The 22,907-nt window shown below is 34.4% G+C and overlaps 1 protein-coding gene across 2 annotated transcripts in view; it reads left to right on the plus strand.

Moving 5' to 3' along the window:
- CSMD3 (CUB and Sushi multiple domains 3) overlaps positions 1 to 22,907 on the plus strand; it is a 1,062,125-nt gene that overhangs the window by 873,257 nt on the left and 165,961 nt on the right. For both annotated transcript variants that reach the window (XM_024739588.1, XM_024739590.1), the window contains 3 exons: positions 10,928 to 11,041; positions 11,545 to 11,640; positions 13,238 to 13,441. In XM_024739588.1, the coding sequence (XP_024595356.1) occupies positions 10,928 to 11,041; positions 11,545 to 11,640; positions 13,238 to 13,441 (414 nt within the window). The remainder of the gene's footprint in view (positions 1 to 10,927; positions 11,042 to 11,544; positions 11,641 to 13,237; positions 13,442 to 22,907) is intronic.

The raw sequence follows: 22,907 nt of genomic DNA on the forward strand, positions 1-22,907 counted from the left end.
TTTTTTAACGCGGGCCTCTCACTGCTGTGGCCTCTTCCGTCGCGGAGCACAGGCTCCGGACGCGCAGCCCCAGCGGCCATGGCTCACGGGCCCAGCCGCTCCGCGGCATGTGGGATCCTCCCGGGCCGGGAGCACGAACCCGTGTCCCCTGCATCGGCAGGCGGACTGTCAACCACTGCGCCACCAAGGAAGCCCCATTCTTTTTTCTTTATTCAGCTCTGCAGTAGTTATTTCCACTATTTTATCTTCCCGGTCACTTATCCGTCCTTCTGCCTCAGTTATTCTGCTATTGATCCCTTCTAGAGAATTTTTAGTTTCATTTATTGTGTTATCCATCACTGTTTGTTTGCTCTTTAGTTCTTATAGGTCCTTGTTAAACGTTTCTTGTATTTTCTCTATTCTACTTCCAAGATTTTGGATCATCTTTGCTATCATTTTTCTTAATTCTTTTTCAGGTAGACTCCCTATTTCCTCTTCATTTGTTAGGTCTGTCTGGTGCATTTTTTCCTTGCTCCTTCACCTGCTGTGTGTTTTTCTGTCTTCTCATTTTGCTTAACTTTCTGTGTTTGGGGTCTCCTTTTCATAGGCTGCACGTTTGTCATTCCTGTTGTTTTTGGTGTCTGTCCCCAGTGGCTAAGGTTGGTTCAGTGGGTTGTGTAGGCTTCCTGGTGGGGTGACTAGTGCCTGTGTTTTGGTGGATAAGCCTGGGTCTTGTCTTTCTGGTGGGCAGGCCCACGTCTGGTTGTGTGTTTTGGGGTGTCTGTGGCCTTATTATTTTAGGCAGCCTCTCTACTAATGGATGGGGTTGTGTTCCTGTCTTGCTAGTTGTTTGGCATAGGGTGTCCAGCACTGTAGCTTGCTGGTCATTGAGTGAAGCTGGGTCTTGGGGTTGAGATGGAGATGTCTGGGAGATTTTCGCTGTTTGATATTATATGGAGCTCGGAGGTCTCTTGTGGACCAGTGTCCTGAACTTGGCTCTCCCACCTCAGAGACACAGCCCTGACACCTGCCTGGAGCATCAAGAGCCTTTCATGCACATGGCTCAGAATAAAAGGGAGAAAAAATAGAAAGAAAGAAAGAAAGTAGATAAAACAAAATAAAGTAAAATAAAAAAATAATTATTAAGAAAAAAACAAAAAAGGACAGACAGAACCCTAGGACAAATGGTAAAAGCAAATATATACAGCAGAATCACACACAGAAGCATACACATACGCACTCACAAAAGGAGAAAAAGGGAAAAAAATATATATAACTTTGCTCCTAAAGTCCACCTCCTCAATTTGGTATGATTCCTTATCTATTCAAGTATTCCACATATGCAGGGTATATCAAGCTGATTGTGGAGATTCAATCCTCTGCTCCTGAAGCTGCTGGGAGAAATTTCCCTTTCTCTTTGTTCACACAGCTCCCGGGGCTTCAGCTTTGGATTTGGACCCGCCTCTGCGTGTAGGTCGCCTGAGGGCATCTGTTCTTTGCTCAGACAGGACGGGGTTAAAGGAGCAGCTGACTCGGTGGCTCTGGCTCACTCAGGCCGTGGGGAGGGAGGGGTACGGAGTGTGGGGCGAGCCGGCGGCAGCAGAGGCCGGCGTGACGTTGCAGTAGCCTGAGGCGCGCCGTGCATTCTCCCGGGGAAGTTGTCCCTGGATCCCGGGACCCTGGCAGTGGCGGGCTGCACAGGCTCCCCAGAAGCGGGGTGTGGATAGTGACCCGTGCTCGCACACAGGCTTCTTGGTGGCGGCAGCAGCGGCCTTAGCATCTCATGCCCACCTCTGGGATCTGCGCTGATAGCCACGGCTGGCGCCTGTCTATGGAGCTCCTTTAAGCAGCACTCTGAATCCCCTCTCCTCGCGCACCAGGAAACAAAGAGGCAAGAAAAAGTCTCTGGCCTCTTCGGCAGCTCCGCACTTTTTCCCGGACTCCCTCCCGGCTAGCCAGCCGTGGTGCACTAACCCCCTGCAGGCTGTGTTCATGCCACCAACCCCAGTCCTATCCCTGGGATCTGACCGAAGCCCGAACCTCAGCTCCCAGCGCGCCCCCTGTCCCGGTGGGTAAGCAGACAAGCCTCTTGGGCTGGTGAGTGCTGGTTGGAACCGATCCTCTGTGCGGGAATCTCTCTGCTTTGCCTTCCGCAACCCTGTGGCTGCGCTCTCCTCCGCGGCTGCGAAGCTTCCCCCTCCGCCACCTGCAGTCTCTGCCCGCGCAGGGGCTTCTAGTGTGTGGAAACCTTTCTCCTTCACGGCTCCCTCCCACTGGTGCAGGTCCCATCCCTATTCTTTTGTGTCTGCTTTTTCTTTTTTCTTTTGCCTTACTGAGGTACGTGGGGAGTTTCTTGCCTTTTGGGAGGTCTGAGGTCTTCTGCCAGCGTTCAGTAGGTGTTCTATAGGAGCAGTTCCACGTGTAGATGTATTTCTGATGTATCTGTGGGGAGGAAGGTGTTCTCCGCGTCTTACTCTTCTGCCATCTTGAAGCTCCTCCCCTCTCATTACTTTTTAAACACCAAATTAATTTTCAGTTATTGGGAAATGTTACAACTGCCAAATTGCAGATAAGTTACTGGCTTGCAGTTGAATGGATAGTTGCTCCTGTATCAATTAAATAAAATTGGACTATCTTTGCTACAAGTTTTTGTTTTTTTTTACAATGCCTATATTTAAAATATGTCAAAGAGGTAGTTTTGAATTTTTGGTAGTAAGCAAATGGTCACGTTATAGACAGAAAGCCAGCTTTAGAGAAGCCTGAAAGTAGTTATTATGGATTTATTCACTAAGCATAGTTTATGGATTGACAAGAGTATCACACAAGACATTACTGCAGGAAAATAAATTAGGATTTCATTTACTGATATGAGTTCAAAGTAGGACTAGATTTCTGCAGCTTGTAAATTACTGGATAATTGGGTGCCATGGTCAGAACAATGAATTTTTATTAAATAACATCTTTTATTTCCTAATTATTACAAGATGGCAATAAGATTTTGTTATATTTATTTTCAGAGCCAGAATGATTTCATTGTTTTTTGTGAGCTGCTAACCTAGAATTTAGAGATTGTTTGCTCTACGGCAAAATTGGCCCCAGTATCCAGGATGGAGCCAAGATTTCGTGTGGATATTGTATCAACAGTAGCCCCTAGATAATTAATATATGATTCACTTGGCTCACCTTAACTAAAATGCTGTATTAGTGTAACACACCTCATTGTGAGTTCATAGTTTAATAGTATTGTACTATAATAATAACCATGAGTATTTGGAATCTCACTGATACGTAAAAATGTAAAACTTCCCAAAATACTGATGAAACTCTCACTTACTACATCAATTAATGCAACTTCTACCAAACTTTTCTAGTGCTAGATGGTGTTCTAAAAATAATTAACACACTGATTTTATTTGAGGCTGAGTTTTAAAATTCTGCTTTTTAGAACTTTTCAAAGTAAATTGTCATATATTTAACTTACATCTATTTATTTTTTTCATAAAATTGAAGGGTTTTTAATGTTTTTTATTGTGCTAAAAGTCACACAATATAAAACATAACTATTTTAACCATATTTAACTGTAGAGTTCAGTGGCACTAAGTACACTCACATTGTTGTGCAACTCGAAGTTTTAATTGGATACCTTGTAATCATCTTTAAGGGGCAGAGCCTTTAAAATCATTAGTATCCAAGTGGTAGTATAATGATCCCAAAATGCAACCTTGAAGCTATTTACACAAGTAGTTTCACAGCCAGAGCATACAGAGAGCAAAGAGTTCTGTACATGTTATTAATTGTGAAAGGAAGCCTTTTGCATGCATGGACATTTCTGTGCTGTTGTTTTGAACTATTCATATGAGATGAAAGTATGAGGCAAAATTCATATAAAGCTAGACAAACTTTTGATAGATTATGTCACCAACAGTTATTTTTTATACTTTTGCACGTAATCAAGTCCAGTTGTAAACACATCCTTGATTTGAATCTTACTTATTTCTGTTCTGTTGGTAGTGTGGGTGCACATGTGTGTGCCCTTCTGTGCTGTGTTAGTGAATAAAATGCAAGCTGAACAACAGAGGTGACTTGTTAAAAAATTTGTAATGGAGCGACCAACAAGTTGAGTGCCTAATATTATCAAAATGAACTCTAGAATACAAAAGAATGTGTAGATTTTGCAAAAGGAGTACCAGGCATGTTGAGAATCAAGCTGAGATCTAATAGGAGTTTGTATGTGTCTATTCCTTTTTCTGCCCAGCCTCCCTTCTGTGTGAAACTATTTCTTTTGTGATGGAGTTTCAATGCCTTTGCAGTAGAGCGGCATGGACTTCAGGTGAAGGGAGTAAACAAAACAAAAGATGAATGCTCTCTCACCTTGTAGCCCTTTTCTTAGACCTTATAGAAAGCTGCTAATTACATTTTCATATTTCATCCAAAAGGATAGAATATAAAATCAAGTAGTTAGAGAAGTACATAGCCATTTTGAATTCAAAAGACAAATGAACCCTGGTTTAAATAGCTGTAATACTCTCTAACCCAATCAGTTCTATCATTTGTTCTAAATATGCATGTTTGGAAAGCAGAGAATTAGAAAAGATATGCTATTTAACATCAAAGGTCAATTAAATTTTGCCTATCAGTAAACATTCATGTTCAATTAGTAGCATATATATTTACAAAACTGAGTTATTAGTAACTAATATTTATTACTATGTTTCAGATACTGTTCAAAGTGTTTTACAAGTATATCAATTTATGTAATATTCACATCAATCCTGTGAGCTTAGGTACTTGTATTATCCCTATTTTACAGATGTGGATATTGAGGCACGGAAAGGTAAAGTGACTTTCTCATGTGGCTCATCCTAGGTTCAATCCTTGAGAGTCTGATTCCAGAACTGGAATCCTTCGCTCTTCAGTAGACAGTTGTTAAGGCATTTCAGATCCATAGATTGATTATTTGGAAATATTAGTCCTCTAAATCTGCTCAGCTGCAGATGCTGACAGTCTTTAAGCTGCTTAATCCATTCTGTCATGGAGCTAACAAATCTTGTCACTGCAGTACCTTGACATCATAATCAATAAGGTACTACCCATCTGACTACTAGAACTACTGCTGCCCAGAAAGACCTACTGGGCCTTCCTCCACCAAGTTAGAACCCTTTTGCATCAAAGCAAGTTTGAATCAGACCTGAATTTACCACAGCCTCTTGGACATTTTAACTCTTCACCACCTGTCCCAGAAGTGGTTAGATCAGTTCCCTTAGTTATGGCCCAGTCTGATTCTGAGGTTTTTCCTCCCTACACTAGCATGCCATTGGGATACTCTGTGAATTATTCCCTTCTGAGAGGAAAACAAATGTGAAATAAAATTGAAACCCTTCTTTATTTTCATAAATTCAATTTTTACTTTTTAATTCAATAACTCCTATCCTGATCACTGAATAACAGTAACCATATCCACGTTTGTTTTATTATCCTCATTTAAAGTTAATTAATTGCCAAATCAGTGAGTCTCTGTACAGTGTTATTTTTTTTTTAACATCTTTATTGGAGTATAATTGCTTTACAATGGTGTGTTAGTTTCTGCTTTATAACAAAGTGAATCAGTTATACATACACATATATCCCCATATCTCTTCCCTCTTGCATCTCCCCCCCTCCCACCCTCCCTATCCCACCCCTCTAGGTGGTCACAAAGCACGTAGCTGATCTCCCTGTGCTATGTGGCTGCTTCCCACTAGCTATCTGTTTTACAGTTGGTAGTGTATATATGTCCATGCCACTCTCTCACTTTGTCCCAGCTTACCCTTCCCCCTCCCCGTGTCCTCAAGTCCATTCCCTAGTAGGTCTGAGTCTTTATTCTTGTCTTGCCCCTAGGTTCTTCATGACCTTTTTTTTTTTCTTTTATTTTTTAGATTGCATATATATATATGTGTGTTAGCATACGGTATTTGTTTTTCTCTTTCTGACTTCAGTCTGTATGACAGTGTTTATTTTTGTTTTTATTTCCATTTCTCTAGGAGGTGGGTCAAAAAGGATCTTGCTGTGATTTATGTCATAGAGTGTTCTGCCTATGTTTTCCTCTAAGAGTTTGATAGTGTCTGGCCTTATATTTAGGTCTTTAATTCATTTTGAGTTTATTTTTGTGTATGGTGTTAGGGAGTGTTCTAATTTCATTGTTTTTCATGTAGCTGTCCAGTTTTCCCAGCACCACTTATTGAAGAGGCTGTCTGTACAGTGTTATTTTGATGGCACAAAAATTAAATGTAACATCCAAAATTCCTGAATTGCTTAGGCAGTGGCAGAACGTTTCAACAATATTCCAGAGAAGAGTTTAGTGGAAAAGGGAGCTTTAACTTCTTTGTTCTGTTGATTCATATTTTAAACGAATGCACAACCCTCTGGGCACTACACTATTTAGTGCGTTGTGTCATACCCTAAGCACCCAGTGTACTGTTTCCCACAATGATATTTTCAGAGAGACTGTTCATGTGCACAGAGTATTCTCACAGTTAACTCCTAATGTTCAGGAGTTTCTTTCTGCCGTCCTAGGCCTCTCTTATTATTTATTGACTGACATTTGAAATGGGTAAATTAAGAAGAATGGACAAAGTCTTAGGAGTTAAATGAACATGATTAAAGGAGATGGGTTTGAAAGTGCTTGGTGTAGAACAGGAAACAAAAGCTCTTTGAAAGTTAAGTTTGTTGAATACTTAAACCATGAAGACCATCTCAGTAACTGGAACCCTGCCTCTTTGTCTTGGTTGAATGTGATATTGTCTTGATTGAATATGATACTGTAAAAATTAAATGTCAAGTAAACTTTGTTTCATATACAAAGAAGAGTAGATAGACACAATGCCTGGTTTCATTCTGAGTTTATTTGCTCATGGGAGAGCAAGTTTTAAAGTTGGGGTAAGTATCCTAACCAATATAATCTAAGTTAGAGGTTTCCTCTATTTAAGTGATTCTTAAAAATCTAAGTTAGGGATTTCTTTAAAATGCAGTCTGGGTCTCCCCCCAAATGTTGCCCATTAGAAGTTGTTGGTAGAGGACTTGCTTTGAAGAATGGATTAAACGATTAACATACCACTGATCTGTATGGAAAGATGTGCCCAAAGTACCATTGTTGGTTTATAATTAATTTAATTGGCTAGTCTAACATCTTATCATACATAGAATAAAGGTAAGCTGCCACCTAAATGACCATAAATATAATTAATGGTGCCCTTTCTGTATTAGTCACTTTTTATCCCCAACATTTAGTTCAGTTCCTGGTACCTCATAGAATCAACAAATATTAGTTGAATTAATAAACTGTATTGTAGGATAAAATATATGGGAAATAAGAGGCTTGGAAGTAGTTTCAGGTTTAATAATAGGTTATTTGCTTTGGCTTGTTTGTAGAGATTTTTGCATGTTTATTTCTACCTTACTAAGTTTCCCTTTCTTCCTGTATCTAGCTTTCAGTGACACATATAACATTATAAAAATGGATTTTTAATAAAAGAGTTAGAGACATTATTCTTAACATCTATTATGCGTAAAGAAGGAGAAATTTCCTTAAAATGGTGTCTCATTTAAGAAACAGCTTAGTGTTTATAACCTATACTAATAGCGTGAGAGCAAAATGCTTTTGATATCGACATGCAAATCTCAGAGAAAGAGGAAGAAGAGCTTGGAGCTGAGCTGCAAAGAATTTTATACCTCTGTTGGAAACTAAGAAAAAGAATAGGGTTGCTAATCATTCCAGAAAGCATGGTCAGCCCAGACTTCAGGGGTTAAATGTAGCCTTAGGAAAAAAAAAAATGGTGGTCCAGCTATTAGGTTGAGGTACTAGTTTCTAGATCAGTGTTAAAAGGTTATTTTTTTTTTTTAAAGAGGGCATAATCATGGCTGCCATACAAATATAAAATAAACATGTGTTAAAATTTTTATTTAACTCATTAATTAATGAGGGACCCTGTAATATGTTACAATGTTTCAAGAAAGAATTCAAAGAACCAAATATAGATTGATGGATGGATGGATGGATGGATGGATAGATAGATAGATAGACAGGCAGATGAAATACTGAAATGAATTTACAATGATATGTAGGATGAATTTACAAATAGTTCTGTCTATTGGATAATAATAATCCTTTGCATTACACCACAGCCCCCATAAACACAGGGGACCCAGAATGATGTACTAGACAATGTCTTGCTTACCAGAAAACAGCATCCAACTAGTTACCTTTCGGTTCACCTTAAAATCTTTACATTTTTGTTTCCTACTTTAGTCTCAGCTATGCAAAGGGTGCGGTTGGCTATTCAGAACGTTTTAGAAGCAAAGGACCTACTGTTATCTGAACATAAGAAAACTAAGTAAATTTAGACATTTAGAGGCAGAATGAGGAAGCAAACGTTGGAGTAACCATTTAATTCTTGAGATTCTGACTGATCAGGGGAGATTTGGTTCAGAATTGTAGCATATCGGTTTAGTAAGACAATAGTTAACCTGATAATGTGTAGGAAATAAGATCACTGTGCAAGTGTTCTTGATTCTTCATACTAGAAAACACTTATTCAACATGTACTTTAAAATTTCATCTTTCGTATAATGATTCAGTACCCTCTCAGAGTTTTTTCCTAATAAAAGCTATTTTTAACTTAAAATTTCCATTGGCCATATTACAGCAGAGTAAGGTTGCAGTTGAAGAGAAGTAGCATACTGATTGCTTAATAAGGGAAGATTCAACACTCAACTCCCTCACCCTCTACCCTTCTCAATTCTCCCCTATCTCATCACAGAATTACTACAATAAATTACAAACTAACATCACTCAAAAGGGAGTGCCCTACAGTTTTCTTTACTTAATATGATGCAAATATATGGTGTTACTGGCTATATTATTAAAAGTTATAGTCTCAACATACCCCATTTACAGGTGACACAAAACTCCAGTCTATCTGTAGAGAAGTAATATTTGAGAACAAGAAGCCTACAAACAGGAAGAAAAGAGGGAGTATTTTTTTTTTCCTTTTTCCTTAGAAAAAGATCTTGGATCACTGTGTATATTGGTTGTTTTAGATGTTGTTTGTAAATATAGTGGTTTGCTTGGAAATTGGACATGTTTCCTAATGGAATATTTGAGATATGTAGGAAGACAGAGATAAAGGATGTTGAATTTTGACACTTTTCCCTAATGACTTCCCAGAAAGATACAGAGAAAGAATGTTATCTATCAAGAGTCTTGTTGCACAGCGTACTTGGTTTAGCAAAGTTCTTAGTGATTAGTCTACTTTGATTTTGGGGGGGATGAGGGGACACTTAGAAAGTCAATGGCAACATCTGCATTTTAATAGAAACTTTAAAAGACACATTTGAAAACAGATCATCCAAACACCAATCTAAACAAATGCAAAAATAGAAAACAAAAACTTTCTTAATATTTTTAGAAGTATATTTGAAATAACTTGGGATTTGGTAGACCATCAAATATGGATATTTTAAAAAGGTCGAACTGGAAATTTTTCATATGACTTGTAAACCATTAAAATAATTGACTACATGTATGTGATTTGATAGAAACATAAATTTGTTTCCATGACATCATGTTTTAAGGAGGATCATTTATGAAAGTCAGCCCTCTAAGGTTCAGGAATTATTGAAAGTAACAACACTCTGTGTTTGTTTTCTTTTACCCCACAAAGAACTGGACTGAGATCAACAGCTTATTTTAGCAGGCCAAAAAAAATATGTGTAGCTTTGTGTACAGTATTATGTGTGTGGCTTCAAATACAAAACTCAGCATGTTTCAAATGAACAAGCCTGTCTTCATATGACCACCATAGGATGACCGTAACCTCGATTTAAGGGGTAAAATATGGGTAAAAAAATATTTAAGGGTAAAAAAATATATATATTTGTGCAATGTATAGTTCAATGACAGTAATATAATGTTGAATTTATAAAAGTTACCTTGCTTTTACATTATTAAACTTTTGAAAAATCATAGTCTTTTAAACCCCACAATTTTTCTATTCAATGAAATGTTTTAAGGATGAATTTTATTACCTATTTCACTTTTTAAAATCACAAAACACTAGTTGATTTCTGCTCTGTAACAGGTTCTTTCTTTTAAGTTATAGTTTGGGTAGTTTCTGCATGTAAAGTTAATATATTATTAAAGGAAAAGTACAAAATGAAGTAAAAAGGAGACCTTTATAAAACTCTGTTGGTAAGTACATCAGATCTGTACTTACCATGAAAAAGCAATCATTTTGTAAAATTTTATATCTCAATTGAAATGAAAATATCTCAGTTGCTGAGGAATCATAAATAATATGTCTTTATTTTGGCAGAGGATTAACAATAAATGTTTAGGGACCATTTTCAGAATGTGCATTAAATGCTATACATTAGAAATATATTGTTGATATTTTTCTAGTGACACTATTATTTATAATGGAATAGCATTTTAAAAGCAATCTACGATAAATCCCCTAAACTAAAACTTTGTCTATGTCATCTAAAAGAGGAAAAAAATTAGAAAAAGAGAAGAGAGTCACAAAGTGAAAAGAATCTACCAATAGAAAAATTAAAAAGTAGTTATTATAAAAAAAAAGTAGTTATTATACAGTATTAATCGCCAACCTTATGATTTCTGAGCTAAATTAAATGTTATACCCATTTAATTTAATTTAAAAAATAATATTCTTACAATTTTATTGCTTTTAGGCCACGGTTATTACTTTTATGACCTGAAGTACATGTGTCAGGCATATCAACCAATTGGCACACATCCTCTTTTAAAGGTAGAAAAAAAAAAGATGACTATTAAATTGTAATACTTTGTTCTCTCTCTCCTCCTCTTTCTATTTTTTTTTTGTTTGTTTGTTTTTTGTTTTCATTTTTGGATGGTTGGTGATTTGTTTGCTTCTCCTGGTTCCTGTTGATCAGTGGTGTTTGGCCAGTTTGTATTTTTCCAGACATCACTCCACGATGTTGTTGAGGTGTATGATGGGCCAACTCAGCAATCTTCTCTGTTATCTTCCCTCTCAGGATCCCATTCAGGTATCCTTTAATAGAACTGCCATGCATCAGTTATTGATTAAAGACTGACTTTGATTGGTATTGTAGTGAAAGTTGAGATTTATGTCATCCATATTAGAAATAAACTGAAAATAGAATCATTCTTTATTTTTAAAAAAAGAATAGAAACACAAGAATAATTCAAATTCTTGAGAAAAATATAACCAACTATTTTCTGGGATTGTAATCAAGTAAATATAGTACTTAGTCACTTAGTGTGACTTAGTCACTTAGTGTTTAATGTAGTATTTAAAGATTCTTTACAGAATGATCCAATATTATCAAAACGTAATAAAAGCCTTCCAGTAAAAAGGTTGCAATTGAAGCTGAACCCAAAGAAAATATGTTGTCAGTGGTAGGATATATTAAAGTAATTTAATAGAACATAGATTGACGTTTTCAAATGACAGTGTAAATTAATATAATTTGTTAGGTTTACTGAATGAAATTATTTATGATATCTTAGTGTTTGTTTTGTTGAGTAGGAGAATCACTTCCACTGAGTTCAGGTAATCAGATCACAATTCGATTTACTTCAATTGGACCAGTAACAGCTAAGGGATTTCACTTTGTTTATCAAGGTAAGTGACTGTGTAGCATAGAAACACACTAAGGAATGATATCAGTTTCCATGCTATGTCCAGAGTTATTGAATGATGAGATCCTCATAACCATATAGGAGAGGTAAAAGTGTGTTTTTTTAAAAACAGTTTTGCCCTGTCCCCTCCCCCATTGTTAGAGCACTATTAATTTGACCAAAGTCAAAAAGGACCGCCTATTGTTTCTATCATTCTCAAGTTAGCTGCATGCTTTTCCTTCCTCCCAACATACTGTTTTCAAAACATCTGGTGTGTTTTTTTGACAATGCTTCACTCTACATATTCTATTTCCTTAGAGTCTAGCACTCTAAATTAAAAAATATACAAACTTTTTGTGCTGATGTACTTAGACATGCCAAGGAAATCATTACTCCACTCTAAAATTTTAGTCTCTCATTCTCTTAGGAGAATTCAAACTTTCTTCATGACTATTAAATATTTTTGTGCAATTCAAAGTCAGTTTACATAGTTCTTTTGTCACCTTTTATAGACACACTTCCACATTACATAAAACTAAATTAAGACCTATCATCTGAATATTTTGTTTGAATTATGTATGAACATGTAGTTGTTATTCTCAAATATATCTTGAACTTTATTCCTAATAAATTTATAAACATTAGTGGTTTGATATTATTAAACCCTCTTATTTGAATTATAATATTGGCTATAATATTATACTGTTTCATTCTTAATAGTATTCCCTCTGTAAACAATTTGTGGTATTATGAATTTTAAAAGGCACTCTAACAAATGAAATTATTTTCACTCAAGTCACATATGAGGAATCTGTCTATTTGGAACTCATCCTATCATTTTTTGGGCTGTTATCAAATTCCTTAGTCCCATCTGTATGTGTTTTAAAAAGAAAAAACATCCTGTTATCATTCTATTTTACTTAATCAAAAAAAAGTCACAATTGAAGGACATACCTATAAAGCCTAAAAGCAATTTCAAATTTGATATTGTATGATTATTAAAATAAAACTTCTATTGTTGTTAATCTGTCTGACTTCTGTCTAGCCTGAACGTATTGTCTTCATCAATAACAAACATATTTTGAACAACCAAGTTTATGAACATGCTATGAAATTAATGAAGTGCTTTGTTTGCTTTTTTAAATCTATGTTTTTAGGGGCCAAATACTGTAAAAAAAAAAACTTGACGTTACCTTATGTAACCTGACATCTGTTTTTTGTAAGCTTGGTATTCCATTTTAAAAAGAAAAAAAAAGATGTATCTCTTTGCTTTCATTCCATAAATTGAAATATCTTACTCAAGCTACATTTTTATATTGATGAGTGTGGTCAAACGAAGAACAGAAAAAAAAACCTTAACCGATGTTGTTTAAAGGATCAAAAGTGAAACGTTTTTAAATAAAAAATCTTAATGACAATAGCAATATTTATTCATTTTGAATTGTATTTCATTATGTATAAACTTTTATAAGTGTATTCAAATTGTTAACTAAAGTTCAAGTTGGTGAAGATTTCTTTGACATCTGTTTGCATACTTTCATTTTGAAATCTCTATTTCTCTACCAAATATGAAATTAAAGTCAACAATTATTTGTACGCAGCTGTTCCTAGAACAAGTTCCACACAATGCAGTTCTGTGCCTGAACCAAGGTTTGGAAGAAGGATTGGCAATGAATTTGCAGTTGGTTCATTGGTTCTTTTTGAATGTAATCCTGGATATATTCTCCATGGATCCTTTGCAATTAGGTGTGATTCAGTGCCAAATTCTTTGGCCCAATGGAATGACTCCTTACCTACCTGTATTGGTAAGTTTATAAATTTGTATGCTTTGTGATTGTACATATTATATATCAAAATTAGTTATCATGCATCTTTCAATATTTGTTTCAAATATAATAGTTTTACATTAATTTTAAACTATTAGTTATGATATATCTAAATATGCAAATTAGAGTGGCTATTTGATGCAATTGAGATGAAATGCAATCAATGAAAATATACATACATATTTCCAATAACACAGAATTGGAATGCTATTAATATGGAATTATTATGTGCTACCATCCTTTGAAATAAATGCTATTTTTCATTTTTAAAAGTTTATGCAAAGATTTCTATGCCAATATGTAAGGAATTTACCTATCTTTTAAGGATCACAGAAGCTGATTTTTCTGGGCGTATTTTATCATCAAAAAAATTAGAAAATATGCATTAGTAAATAACTGTTTTTTCTCTTCTCTATAAATTATATGTATGTATAAAAATATAAAATAATAATTTTCCCCAGTATTTCACAAATATAAGTGGAAGCAATTTGAATGAGTAGATGGCGTAGGGTTAGCCAGAAATCTCATTATTTCAGACTATATTTTTGTAATGTTGTACCCAATTTATATTGATAAATAAAATAAACACTGTATGAACTTAGCCCTGCTAAGTTATTTGAAGCAGATTGAAACATTTTCTAAACCATAAAAATAGTTTAGAATCTTATCATATTTCAGGATCATTACAATGACTTTTGGATCTTGTAGAATTCCATGGATGTGGAAAATGTAGACTGTTGGGAAGTTGCTTTCTTCTTTGTTCCAAAAGCATATCTGGAAATTAAAATTTTAAATTATATAGTATTAAACTAAAAGAAGCGTAGTAAAGCTTAATCTCAGGGTAAGAAATTGTTCTAATGAGTTCTTTCTCATTAACGTTTTATTGGTATGTGACTTGGAAAATGAGAAGAAGGTTTTTTAAAATAAAAGATAAGCAAAATTTTGTCTTTATTTTAATAATGTTAATACTCCACTTTTTGATAGAGAAGACATGAGTGTGCATATAAACAATATAACATATACATTTATAAATATATAAAATCTATTTTTAATAACACTTCTTGCCATACCTGAAAAGAAATTACGTGTCAATAGTTTTTATTTTTAACTTTTTAAAACACATTTTACCATATTTTAACACAGATTAATACAATGTTAATTCATATTTAATTAGAATAAAATATATTCTAAATTGATTTTAATTGAAATTATATGGAACGTACACTCATTACTGAGGAAGTAAAGATAAGGTCTGGTGATATGCATTCATTGAACATGTACTTTGTATAGGACAAAACTGCTCTAAATCTTTTACCATTCAAATCAGGACATTATTAATAATTGTGCTGGGAAAGTGGTACAAGTTGGGACTATCATATATAAAAAGGAAGGATTGATGGTCACTTATCTCTGTAGGAACTTGATATCACCACTTCCCAAGAGATATACCTAGCATATTTTACAGTGTTTTTCTTACAAACCAGTATTTTAGTTCTTCCTGCTACAATAAATGGAATGTGAACTATTCTTTTATTATTCGTTTGTTTGTTGAAAACTCCCTACAAAAAATAATTTAAAACACTGGAAAGCTGTAAATGACTCTTCAACTTTCTCGTCCTTCAGCTAAACAACCAGTTTCTAATATGATTACCACTTAATGCTTCCTATTTTCCAGGTTTCATGCTGAGTAATATAAATACATATTTAATTAAATCCTCACAGCAAATCTATGGAGAAGTTACTCTCAGAATTTACAGATGAATAAGCTGAGTCTTAGAGAAGTAAAACAGTTTTCTTTTAAAGTGACATAACCTAATAAGCAGTAAAGTAGGGACAGGATTTGAAAATAAGGTTTTCTGACTCCAAACCTCAATGTACATTATAGAAGATTGCTTTTCTTTATGTTTTGGCTGATAAGCTAATTTCCTAATTGGAATTCTATATCTTATTTATAATGTGGAATTTCTTAACCACCTAAACAACCAGTTTCTAATATGATTACCACTTACTTAATGCTTCCTATTTTCCAGGTTTCATGCTGAGTAATATAAATACATATTTAATTAAATCCTCACAGCAAATCTATGGAGAAGTTACTCTCAGAATTTACAGATGAATAAGCTGAGTCTTAGAGAAGTAAAACAGTTTTCTTTTAAAGTGACATAACCTAATAAGCAGTAAAGTAGGGACAGGATTTGAAAATAAGGTTTTCTGACTCCAAACCTCAATGTACATTATAGAAGATTGCTTTTCTTTATGTTTTGGCTGATAAGCTAATTTCCTAATTGGAATTCTATATCTTATTTATAATGTGGAATTTCTTAACCTGTTCAAGTATACTTTTGACAAACAACAAGTAAAGGAGAATAAATCATCTGGACTTGACGTTCCTCCTATTTTGCACCTAGCATGGAGATATGGTTAACGGAACAAAGAGATCTTCTTCTTTACATACTTTTATACTCTCATAAGAGAAAATAGATAATGTTCTTCCTTAGGAACCACAATATATGTTGACTTCATACTCTTATAAAATACTAACAAATAAATTATCCTAAAGGACCACGAGCTGAGAGAAATGTTCCTATATGTCTAGGCCAAAATTAGTCATACAACATGTATAAATCAGAAATTACATTGCTTTAAGTCAGTTTAATAATTGAAGAAAGTCACATGATAATAAATCTCTTTAGCCTCACAATAGATTTTTAAATATTTCTCTCTAAATATCAGGAATCAGTCATTATTTCTGCCTCACTTTTCCCAGTAATTATTTGCATAATTTCTGTGTCACTTTTAGTTTCTTTATATACATACTGATAGAAAATATTAATACCATATAACGGAAGATAACTGGATAAGTAGCTGTCTTCATTTAATTTCATATATACTATGAAAATTCCCTCAAGATAATTATAAAGGTAGAGTGATATGATGACTTATGGAAAGGCATAAACTAGCTCATTAATCTTTAAATATTATTGAAAACATTCATCTATTCAGAGTGTTCAAAGAACCTACATATGCAAAGCAGTGAAATGTAAATCCATGAATTACTCTTTAAAGTTCTGTTTATGTATTTATCACATTAATGTACTAATTAATGGAGAAAAGTTGTAAAGAATCATGTAGAACTGAATAAGTCCTTATAACTGGGAATTGTAGTAGGTTCTCAGCATAAGGGTTAATTAAGTCTTGGGTAGTAGTATTAGGCTTTGACTTTAACATGAAATTGTGGTGATCCTGGAAATTGTACATAATCTCTGATTCTCAATTCCCATATCAATAAAACAGGAAAGTTATAGGTTTACTGTGGCTATTAGATGTTTTAAAGCCTTGACATAGTTCTTGGAATGATCGAAGTATTCAAAAATTAAGTTGTTTTTGTGCTTGCCAAATTCTCCACCATAAAATCAGAAGATAAGACTTCAGTTCTCAAGGTTAGATCTAAGATAGAAAATTTATATGCAGTGCTGATAAAGGATTTGATATTACTCATTTTTCATTTGTTGATATCTTGTTTTAATAACACTTTTAAGTTATTATATGTAAAAATTATCTTCCACCAAAGATTTTTGCATCTTGGAAAGGGCTAAAAGCATGGACTTGTGTCATTCTTTCTAATTCTAATAATTTAGAGTTCCTTGAAGGCAAGATTTTTCTTTCAATTAAAATTTTCAGAAAGGCTTTGGGGAAATGTAACGACAATTTTCTAAAAGATAATAGTACTTATTTATTAGAATATGCTATTTAGGGGGATTGTGAAATTTCTTTCCATCAGTTTATACATTTAAGAACAATTGGTTAAAAAGGAGCAGAGTTCTAACAATAGGCATATATTCATGATTTGGTTTGTTTTCAGTGTTTGTAAGGGTCTAAAATAAAAATAATCTTAAAGTTAAAATAATGATTACTATAATTCTAATTGGTTGTAAAAATACATGTTTAATCAAAATGTGCACTCTGCATTTTCTTCTGACCCTAAAATATTCAAACATTACATTATCCAAAAAATATATATTTTCTTTTGTCCATGAAGGTATGAGGATGAGACAAGAATTAGAAAGAGGAAGGAGATAAAAGGGAGAAATGAGCTGACATTAAAGAAGAAAAAAGAAACATGAAAGAACAGTTTAAAAGGGGAAAGAGAAAAAATAGAATATTCTGTGAGATGGAGAGTAGAGAATAAGAACTTTATACTGTAAACATAAACCATTTTTGTTTAAATCAGAAGAAAACCCCTATTCTACATGATTATTAGAAAGCTTTCTCATATGTCATATGTGTCAGTTGACTAATCCTAGTGTTTTTGCCATAAGAAATAAAAATCCATGTAAAGAAAAGGAAGCTCAAGCCATTTGATTACAGATTCATTTCAGCAAGGACCGGCACTCCTACCAGGCATTAAAGCCTTTGAGACCATGCTATGGTTGACATTCAGCTTCAGGAGTAAATGCTAATGGACTGTCCCTAGCATGGATTCAGCCTCATTTTTTACTTTTAAGGGCAAAACATGAGGGACTCAGGAGCCATTACACCACCTCTGTCAAAAGCCCATCTATCTGCAGGTCCCTGGGCTTTAAACACCCTACCTCCTATATTTCTGTTGCATTGGTTTGAAAGCGCATACTTAGAGATAGAAGAAAATTGTATCAGATGACTTCTGTTTCCTGCCAAGATCACACAAAAAGGATATATTACCTTATGCCACTTAAAAAATAATGTGTACCTTGTAGAACAGGTGTAAATACAGAAAATCGAATATATAACAGAAGGATATATGGGATTTGTGTGAGACAAGAAATAGATTTTAAATGACATTCAGATGATAGCTCAGTTTTGGTTTTACCATTTGGTCCCACTGCTAATCTTTACATAAATGAAAATATACTTTGCATTTCTATTTTTAACTATAAATATTTTTAGTTTCAAATGTTATGGATAAAAATGATTATGCCTTTAAGTGTTCAAAAATTCAAAAAAAGAAAAAGGCTTGATGTCTTAAAAATTCAAATATGAGAGTCAAGTGCAGAGTTATCTTAGGTTGATATCAAAGAATTATCTTTAATTTGTGTTCATTTTCAATATTTGTTATCTGGAGAAAATTTTAACTGCTTCAAGGCCTTTGAACTTTCTATTTTTTCTCCTTGGAACATGCATCCCCAAAATACCTTTTCGGCTTACTGCATTGCTTCATTCAAGTTTTCACCTGTGTTCCTTGGCCATCCTGTCTAAAATAATTTTCTGCTACTCATCCTCCATTCGTTCTCTACACCCTTATCCTGCCTTTTTGTTTTCTTTACAGCAACCACTCACCAGATTATATATAATTTGTTTGTTTATTTTCCTAATCTTTCTTGCCCTCCTCTCCCTGCCACTGTATTCTGTTTTTTGCTCAACAAAAAGAGGACCTGACATACAAGAGGTGTTCCATAAACATTTGTTCAATGAATGGATTTTAGCAGATAAGTGTGATGATTTCATGAATTTTTGTAGAGGTAGGACAACTGGCCAACTTCCCCAATCCAGGGTCCATGATTTTTTTTTTTTTTTTTTTTTGCGGTACGCGGGCCTCTCAATGTTGTTGCCTCTCCCGTTGCGGAGCACAGGCTCCGGACGCACAGGCTCAGCGGCCATGGCTCACGGACCCAGCCGCTCCGCGGCATGTGGGATCTTCCCAGACCGGGGCACGAACCCGTGTCCCCTGCATCGGCAGGCGGACCCTCAACCACTGCGCCACCAGGGAAGCCCGGGTCCATGCATTTTTAACTTCAGTCTTTCACTGCATGGTGATGCTGTTGCTCATTTTGCTTGCTTAGACCTTTACAAGCTATCTTGAAGCCACAAGACTTTTTTGAGAATCGATAGGAAAGATGCATAGGTAAATTTACATATTACATGGTTAATTTTATTCTTAGAAAGAACAAATTCTCTATTTATACTTTGCAGTTTAGATATAATCTTTGACAGTCTATTCAGGGTATTATACATAATGATTATATTTTCTCCGCCTTCACTAGTTCAATGAACACTCGGTTAACACCTTAAACCAAGTGAGCATCCAATTGAAACCAAAAGAATATAGTGCCCTACATTTCTAGTGATTTCCATCTCAATTGTAATTGTTTCAGTTTCACAGTTCTTATTACTGCTATCAACACTTTCATTTTTTTCTGTCATAGTAGAACAGAATACAATGTTGAGTAATTTTGCAAAAATATCAACATACTAAAATTAAACTATTGGCTTGAAAGCAGCCCCATTAGACGTGATGTGCAAGTTGTACTTATAGTTAAAATTTTCAGATACTAAGTTAGGGTATCCACAAATTTAACTAACCTGCATAAGAAAACAATATTTAATAATCTTGTACAAATCTGTCATATCAAGTCATTCTTAGGTAAATTACAATAAAGTACAATAATATTTTTATAAGAACATTGGACTTGGAACAGAGGTAAACTTGAAAAAGTTGCTGAAGACTGAGTTTTATCTTCCAAATTTGACCTTTTTACACTTCAGATTTCTTAAAATTTTTAGTCTCTTAAATCCCAAACTCTCCTCCCTCTGAGGCTCTGTGATAACACCCTGTAGCCACTAATAGCTCTGACAATATGTGGCCTTAGACGTAAGTATGGCAACCCATGTCTGTGCCATCTTTTCTCAGAGTGGGAAAGAAATAGATGAAAAAATATATACAATATCTGAATCCGCATTCATTGATTCATTTATTTACCCATCCATTCAACCATGAAAAACTTATTAAATATAATAATGAATAGCATTTACTAGTATTTGTATGAAGTGCTATTAAGCATTATCTCATTTAATATTGACACCAATGCCAGGAGTAAGATAAGAATACTATTTCTCTTTTATAGATAGTAAAACCCCTATGGTTTAGAAACAAAAGAAGAATTAATATTTGAACCCAGTTTGCTTGATTCTAAAGTTTGTTCTCTTAATCTATATGTTATGTTATATAATACTGATTAGAAGGAAAATTTATAATGCATCCTTTTTAAAATAGAAAAGAAATGTTAGGCTAAGTTATACACATGGGCAGTAAAACTTTGTAAAATATTATTATGTGGTAATGCATATCTGGGAATACTTTTATAATGTAGTATTTTATTGGTAAAAATAAAAATGATTGAAGTAGAATTAAATATGGCTTGTTTAGGAAAATACTGGGAGAAAGGAATGATGCAGGGATGGTAACAAAGTAACTTGTAATCACAAAATATATACAGATATGCAACCAGTCACTCAATAATTTATTTAACAAGCACTTATTTAGTGCTTACCAAGCGTCAGGTCCCTTTCTAGGCACTGGCAACATAGCTTTGAATCAGAAGATAAGATCTCTGCCCTTATGGAGTTTACATTTTGTTCAGATAGTGGTAAATACTATGGAGAAAAGTAAAGCAGAGGCTGAAGATTGGAGGAAGACATCCAGGGCATGTTGCTGTTTGATATCCAAATGAGGTGAATGAAGGGGGCTGGGAGGTATATAAATAAAAGTCAAGGAGGTGGTAAGCACATGTATAGACTATGAGGGGGAGAAAGGTCTAGTCATGTTCAAGCCACAAGAATCTCACGTGTCTAGAACAGAGCGAATGATGGCAAGAGTGATAGAAGAGTTTGGAGAGGCAGAGCAGAGGCCAAGTCATATGGAACCTCAAAGTCTGGGAAGAGTTAGAATTTTTTCTAAGTAGTGTGGGAATTCATTGAGCTAGAGAGTGATGTGATCTCAGTTTCTGGAAAATCACTGTGGCTAGTGTAAGGGGCAGGGGGTGAGTAGAAGCAGTAAGACTGAATAGAAAACTATTGCAGAAGGGGAGGGGAAAGTCAATGGTGATTTAGATTGGAAGATCATGATCAGTGATGAGAACTGGTGAACTTTGGGGTATATTTTTAAGATAGAACTGACAAAGTTTGCTGACAGATTGAATATAAATGTAAATGTGAATTTGAAAAGAAAGATAAATTAGGTGGTAACATTTACTGAGATGGCAAATAGTATAGATGGGGGAGAATTTCAAAAATATTGTTTTGGATGTATGAATTTTGAGATACTTAGTCGATATATTGTAGGACTCTGGGTAGAAGTCATGGTTAGAGATAAACATTTAGTAGTCATAATCTATAGATGACATGTAAATGGATGCCACCACTGAGGGGCGGTAGTTACAAAGAGATGAGAAGATGGTGTAGGTCACAGTGTTACAGCATTTACATTGAAAGGATCAGAAGGAGGATGAGCTAAAAAAATATTTCTTTAAAAATACTTTATCACACTGTTTTAAAAGTTTAAAAATTTAAAAAGTTTGTAGTATTCTTTTGAGTAATTACCCTAGATTTTTGCATTCAGTTTTAGAAGTGGCACAAAGCTATAGTATTACCTTTTTTAAAAAAATTATTGCAAAAATATATCCTGGTATCTCACCATTATAGCCAGATTAGGACAAATGTCCAAGAATCACAGTGCCATTGGAACCTAAAATAACAGTAGTTGTAGCGAAAGGAAATATAATTTATTGCTTTCTTATTGCATTCCAAGCAGTGTGCTAGCTTCTTTATGTACATTATCATACCTATTTATTTTCCACAAAAGGTCCTCGGAAACAATTTCATTACCATTTCACAGACAAGGCATCTGAGTTTCAGAGAGTTCAGGAAACATGTCCAACATCACACAGTATTTCAAATCATAAGCTAGGTCATTCCCAGAATCAAGCTGACGCTACCAGCAGTGTAGGAATTTTGCTTTAAGATTAGTACCTTTTAAAACTGTTAGAAGCTTTTATTGACATCAAAGCAGGTCTCCATACTTATTCTTTCTTGTAGTAGTTGTACTAGCAGTAACCAGACTGGAACCATATTGAGTATTTTCTTTCCACTGAAGAGCATGAACGTGGAGCCAAACCACCAGTATTCAAATCCTGTCTTCATCTCTGACTAGTTGTGTGATCTTGGGCAAGTTATTTAATCTGTTAGTGACTCCATTTCCTCAGCTGTAAAATGGGGAGAATACTTACTCATATCTCATTGGATTGTTGGGAAGCTTTAATGAGTTAAAATATGTAAAGTCCTTAGAAGAGTGTTGGTATATAGGCTCTATATAAATGTTAGAACATAACTGTTATCATCATCAGTATTACTCTGCAAAGGATTTTATTACTACTCAAAAGATACATGAAGAGAAAAGTAACAAATATAAGAATTCTTCAAAAAATTCTATACCTAGATATGAACAATTTTTAACACGTGTCAGTGAACTTGTTAGTAATATAATACAAATGATATGCTATTATTGAGTTAATTATAGTATGACTTTAGGTATGCCATTGTAAGTTTTCCATTAATGTTGTCTAATTATTTTTTAAAGGTTTTTGTGCTATAAGAAGACAATTTTCATTGTTCTTATGAGTTTTAAAACATA

This window comes from Neophocaena asiaeorientalis, unplaced genomic scaffold (genome assembly GCF_003031525.2).
Source record: "Neophocaena asiaeorientalis asiaeorientalis breed wild unplaced genomic scaffold, Neophocaena_asiaeorientalis_V1.1 scaffold533, whole genome shotgun sequence".
Taxonomy (NCBI): Eukaryota; Metazoa; Chordata; class Mammalia; order Artiodactyla; family Phocoenidae; genus Neophocaena; species Neophocaena asiaeorientalis.